Here is a 6,613-nt window from a genome sequence, read left to right on the forward strand (position 1 = left end):
CTACCTGGGTTCCCGCAGGCCTGCCAAGCTTCACAGGACCCGCTCAGCTTGCTGCGCCTGACAACAGGTTGCGCTGTCGAGCTACCGTGACTAGAGTGGACAGGTAGTTAGCCCGCAGTTCATTTATCGCAACGGTGGGGGCAGCACGATGAATAGGTCGAATTTCAGTGAGATTGAAAAAAAATTGACAACTGGTGAATACATGCTGGTAACGAAACAGAGTACAAGTGCCGCATGGGAAACGTTTTTGTGTGTTTATGAGGCCGCTTCAAATAAATCGGTAGTTGTGTCTCAATGCAAACTATGTAAAAAGCTTTTAAGTACTTATTCGGGAACCTCGAGTATGTTACGACATGTGTGCAAATTTGACAAGCAGTTCCCTCACTCCGTAAATATCTTGAAAGAGGACAAAGATTTAGTGGCCGAAAAGTGAGTCGAAATGTGTGCTAAGGACCTGAGACCATTTAGCAGTATAGAGGGAGAAGTATTTCTTAATTTAGGGTAGACATTGATCGATATAGGTAAAAAATAAGGCTCAGTTGATATTAGAAATATTATGCCTTCCCGAGTGACAGTAGCTAGGAAAGTTCAAACCTTAGCTGATACAGCGCGCAGCAAAGCAGTAACGGAATAAACCGACTTGTATGTCATCAATTCGCCAGGTATCATATTTTGAATCTGAAAATTCATTTCGTTAACATCAAGGTTTTTTGCAGCCAATATAACACATTCGCTCAACCAAAAATGGTTTGCAACTGTTAAACGACATTTGCTGTGCGCGAATTGTCAAACACGATGACGGTGAATGTGTCGGACATCTCTCAAATTTCAAAAAGATCATAGACATTTCGTTTATATATACAAAGATGCGCATGGAAATATTCAGAAACCTTCTCCATGGAAACATGCTTACATGAGCCAACTTTCATGGTAACCCGCAAACGATGTCAAAATCTTTTGTAAGGTGCTCTGTTCCATGCACTGTCTGAAATATTATGTAGACAGTGATGTTCCTCTTGATGGTCAAGTGTGCAAAATTTCTTCAAGATCGGAATAAAACTGTAGGTTGGTGTAGAAGTGTGTAAGTAAAGTACACTCCGCCATGAACCATTCAGAATGTTAAGCAGACAGCGCCCTTCATCCTGCTTTGAATATCAAGTGTGCCAAATTTCATTAAGATAGGAATAAAAACGTACAATTTGTCGAATTCCGTTAGGTAAAGTAACCTCTGCCATGCACCCTACGAAATTTTATGTACACTGTGACCTTTCTTTTGGTTTCAAGGTATAGTGTGCAAAATTTCATCAAGATTGTGTGCAATACTAACACACGGACACAATGAAAACGCACTTTCAGTTTTTCTCAAATTTTCCAATTTTTCGGTCGATTTTCCAAAAATTTTATTTCATAAAAACCTTGTTTGGAGAATTACGAACACAGCAAAAAAAAAAAATTTGCCGAATTGGTCCAGCCGTTCTCAAGTTTTACGGTTATCAACACATTTGGCAATTCATTTATATTTATATAGATAATAAGCCCGAATTATACACGTAAAGGAAGAATGTACAAATAAAACCCTATATATATATATATATATATATATATATATATATATATATATATATATATATATATATATATATATATATATATATAATGCTGGGGTTTGTCTTTTGGTGCTCAGGTAAAATAAAAACATTTAATTAACGTTCACAATACGACAATGACGCGCGCAGACTAAACGGCTGGGTAGCGCAGCTCAGCAGTAATATGGGCAGGCAAGCAAGTTTCCCGCAGCCTGCCCGGGTTGGGTTCTGCTTGGCTCGGCAGGGAGTGAAGCAGCCTGCCCGTTCTGTTGACAGCGCGCGGCGGCCTGCCCGCCTGGCCAACGGGCAAGCATGGGTGGGTTAAAAGCGGAACATGTACACCTCTGGTTGTGAAATATGCTTAGAAATATGCAAATGGGGAATGTTGTCGGTGTCTGAACAGAATTATCTGCTCCACACCATCGACAAGATAAATCGTGTCTCATTTTCCTACAATTTTTTTTTATATATATATATATATATGTGCAAAGATGGCGAATTAAATAATTAATCAAACTGTGTGAACAATTTAGCATTATTTTTTGGGAGCAGTGCGCCCATTCTGGCAGCGTTGACATAAAAGCACAGTAACAGAATGTCAGTTGTAATACACAATTGCTCTTTTAATTGTAGATATGCATACTTTTATTAGACTACCAAGGGTTAAAATACTAAACTTGGTCTACTCAGTGCCTTCTGCTGTGGCAATTTCTAGTGATAAAGTCCATTGTTGGCTTTCTTATTTTGCAGTAGTGAATGGATTTTATTGAAGAATGACTAATTTTTTTGATGTTTCTTTTCTAGGACAGGCAGAGTCGTGGAAGGGGATCCTGAGAAAATAATGCGTGTGTCATACGTGTGGGTGTTGTGTAGAGACCGTGACGAACCGGACCCTCGTGCAGCGTGGCGCTTGCTGGATCTGTCGGCTTCTAGCTCTGAGCAGTTACTGTAGCTGTGACTTAGTGTACAGTTGTTGAACATTTCGCCAGATTTACCATTGCCACTGTACATGTTAGTTGTACAGGCATTGTTGATCTTTACACACACACTATATGGCACATTTTAAGATGTGTCAAAAAAACTGAATTTGATTTTATATTTTTTATTAAAAGTATTATGTTACCATCAGTTCTGTGAACTGTGCACTTAGTATTTAATATTCCACTCCCATCCAGAGCACTCCGACTTGCTTAGACCTGTTGTACAATCGAAGGATTTGCAGGTTTAATTCAGATTATATCAATGGTTGAAATAAAGCATGCTGTTGCAGTTGTTCTATGTTTATATTTGCATCACTGGAGGGCTTTCCATCTCCTCTAAGTGATTAGTTTTCATCATTTCATTGCTTTTACTTTACCCAGAATGTTCCCGTATCGTACATGAGCATGATGTACATTGAAAGCTAATATTTTATTAGCAAAATATGAATCTTTTGTACGAATGACAATATTATGAAAAGGATAGATTGCTACTCAGCATATAGTGGAGATGCTGAGTCGCAGTTAGGCACAACAAAAAGACTCCTAAACAAATAAACTTTCAGCCAAAAGGCCTTCTGAAGTATGTACGTACACACACACACACACACACACACACACACACACACACACACACACACACTCACTCACACACTCACACTATCTTTGGCCGCTGAGACTGCACTGCAGGCACCAGCACATGATGGGAGAAGCAGTGTGGGCGGTTGGGGTAAGGAGGAGGCAGGGGCAGGGAGGGGGGCAGTGAAGTTCTGCTCGTGGGAGCATACAGGGATGACGTGGAGAGGGGGTAGGACAGCTAGGTGCAGTCAGGAGGTCGTTCTTATACTCCAACAGTGGTATTCCACAATCCACTGAATCCCAGATGCAAGAACCACCTACTCCAGTCCGGTTCATGTGATGTACAACCTAAGCTTCAACTCTGTGCTGTATTCTACATGGCCATGACAACCGACGAACTGGCTGTCTGCACGGATGCCCATCGAGAAACTGTGGCCAAGAAACAGCTGGACCACCTAGTTGCTGAGCACACTGCCCAACACAATGTTCTTCACTTCTTCAGTGACCATTTGTGAGCCTGTGTCATCTGGATCGTACTTACCAATACTGGCTTATCTGAACTGTGCAGATGGGAACTCACTGTGCAATATACCCAACATTCTCATAACCACCCTGGTGTCAACCTTCGTTAGTCACTGTCCTTCACCACGTACCCCATTCCCTGTTCCCATCCAGCACTGCACAGTCTTCTATTCTGCCAATGCACCCACAGTCCTCAGTCATTCTACTTCTGTCCTTTTCTGCTAACATCCCTCCCCCTGCCCTCAAGTGAAATGGTTCATGCGTGACTTTTGATGTATTTTATATATTTTATTCCTCTTTCACATTAACACTTTTAAACAAATTGTGTCTAGGTACTTAGAAATTGCACATACATACACTCCTGGAAATTGAAATAAGAACACCGTGAATTCATTGTCCCAGGAAGGGGAAACTTTATTGACACATTCCTGGGGTCAGATACATCACATGATCACACTGACAGAACCACAGGCACATAGACACAGGCAACAGAGCATGCACAATGTCGGCACTAGTACAGTGTATATCCACCTTTCGCAGCAGTGCAGGCTGCTATTCTTCCATGGAGACGATCGTAGAGATGCTGGATGTAGTCCTGTGGAACGGCTTGCCATGCCATTTCCACCTGGCGCCTCAGTTGGACCAGCGTTCGTGCTGGACGTGCAGACCGCGTGAGACGACGCTTCATCCAGTCCCAAACATGCTCAATGGGGGACAGATCCGGAGATCTTGCTGGCCAGGGTAGTTGACTTACACCTTCTAGAGCACGTTGGGTGGCACGGGATACATGCGGACGTGCATTGTCCTGTTGGAACAGCAAGTTCCCTTGCCGGTCTAGGAATGGTAGAACGATGGGTTCGATGACGGTTTGGATGTACCGTGCACTATTCAGTGTCCCCTCGACGATCACCAGTGGTGTACGGCCAGTGTAGGAGATCGCTCCCCACACCATGATGCCGGGTGTTGGCCCTGTGTGCCTCGGTCGTATGCAGTCCTGATTGTGGCGCTCACCTGCACGGCGCCAAACACGCATACGACCATCATTGGCACCAAGGCAGAAGCGACTCTCATCGCTGAAGACGACACGTCTCCATTCGTCCCTCCATTCACGCCTGTCGCGACACCACTGGAGGCGGGCTGCACGATGTTGGGGCGTGAGCGGAAGACGGCCTAACGGTGTGCGGGACCGTAGCCCAGCTTCATGGAGACGGTTGCGAATGGTCCTCCCCGATACCCCAGGAGCAACAGTGTCCCTAATTTGCTGGGAAGTGGCGGTGCGGTCCCCTACGGCACTGCGTAGGATCCTACGGTCTTGGCGTGCGTCCGTGCGTCGCTGCGGTCCGGTCCCAGGTCGACGGGCACGTGCACCTTCCACCGACCACTGGCGACAACATCGATGTACTGTGGAGACCTCACGTCCCACGTGTTGAGCAATTCGGCGGTATGTCCACCCGGCCTCCCGCATGCCCACTATACGCCCTCGCTCAAAGTCCGTCAACTGCACATACGGTTCACGTCCACGCTGTCGCGGCATGCTACCAGTGTTAAAGACTGCGATGGAGCTCCGTATGCCACGGCAAACTGGCTGACACTGACGGCGGCGGTGCACAAATGCTGCGCAGCTAGCACCATTCGACGGCCAACACCGCGGTTCCTGGTGTGTCCGCTGTGCCGTGCGTGTGATCATTGCTTGTACAGCCCTCTCGCAGTGTCCGGAGCAAGTATGGTGGGTCTGACACACCGGTGTCAATGTGTTCTTTTTTCCATTTCCAGGAGTGTAAAAATAAATTTTACAGACTGCATCTTTGGTGTCTTTTACAGCAGCATATCCGCTTAAAATCTTCTCTCATTGCAAGCTGGTGTCAATTTGGATAAAGTTTTTGAGCTTTTGACAGCTGTCTCTGACATCATCAGGAGTAAAACTGACTGCTGAGGTCAGCAAAGTGCTCTGCTCACATAGGTGAGAAAGCAGCTTATGGAAGCTTCCAGACTGTGGCCTGATAATTGATAGCTGATGTGGAAACGATGTGAGTAGCTTGTGGCACTATGTAGCACCGAGCATGACAGGTTGTGCGAGGGGGCTAGTGTTGTGTCATGTTTGAAACTGCTGCTTTCAGCTCCCTACAAGTGTCAGACATCCATCTTTCTGCTTCAGCACAGTGCCCAAAGTCGCAGCCCCCCATGACTGAGGCCGGTATTACACTATCAAATTTCTTTGTCAAAGATTTGATCAAATGTTCGTCAAATATATTTGACAAAGATCTTTGACGTGGCGCTAAAAAGGGGTATTACACTGCCATCATATTTTTCGTCAAAGTTCAAGATGGCAGATGACAACAACAACTTGTTATTAACCGCAGCAGTTGCATGTACCACAATTGCACTGTGTGCGGGAGAAAAAAAGGAAATGTATGTGGGTGAAGCCGTGGGTTTTACGACAACACGATAAAAGCGTTCAACAGAACTTGGTACATGAGCTTATAGTGGAGGACGTCAAGTCATACATCAGTTACTTAAGAATGGATGAGCATACATTTCTGTATGTACTCAGTGAAGTGTATCTTCATATCATAAAGCACAATACTCACTTAAGAACCGCTGTATATGCAGAAGACAGGCTCACTGTAACACTCCAATTCCTTGCTACAGGAGAGTGTTAGGTTAGGTCAGGTCAGGTCTCGTCTCCAATCTTCTTAATTTATTTTTGTATTCAGGGTGCCTAACGTTGTAAAGGGCCTCATCAGCTTCATACATTTCTATTAGTTTTGTAGTTGTCGGTACACATCATTTGTATTTACCAGCAATTATAAAACACTCCAGATGACAGAACGCTGCAGGGATGCTGGTGCTCCATGTGGTAACATGTTACATTGCAGTGAACAGAAGACAAGCGACTTCTCTAATCAAATCTACAGCGAGGCCCTAGATTTGATCAAATATTTGATGACA

General features: G+C 44.6%; 1 protein-coding gene across 2 annotated transcripts in view; it reads left to right on the forward strand.

The window, feature by feature from the left end:
• LOC126210046 (mitochondrial import inner membrane translocase subunit TIM44) overlaps positions 1-2,859 on the forward strand; it is a 50,644-nt gene extending 47,785 nt beyond the window's left edge. For both annotated transcript variants that reach the window (XM_049939155.1, XM_049939154.1), the window contains exon 8: positions 2,391-2,859. In XM_049939155.1, the coding sequence (XP_049795112.1) occupies positions 2,391-2,538 (148 nt within the window). In that variant the 3' untranslated portion in view covers positions 2,539-2,859. The remainder of the gene's footprint in view (positions 1-2,390) is intronic.
• The last annotated feature ends 3,754 nt before the right edge of the window (positions 2,860-6,613 follow it).

Source organism: Schistocerca nitens, chromosome 10, assembly GCF_023898315.1.
Source record: "Schistocerca nitens isolate TAMUIC-IGC-003100 chromosome 10, iqSchNite1.1, whole genome shotgun sequence".
Classification (NCBI taxonomy): Eukaryota; Metazoa; Arthropoda; class Insecta; order Orthoptera; family Acrididae; genus Schistocerca; species Schistocerca nitens.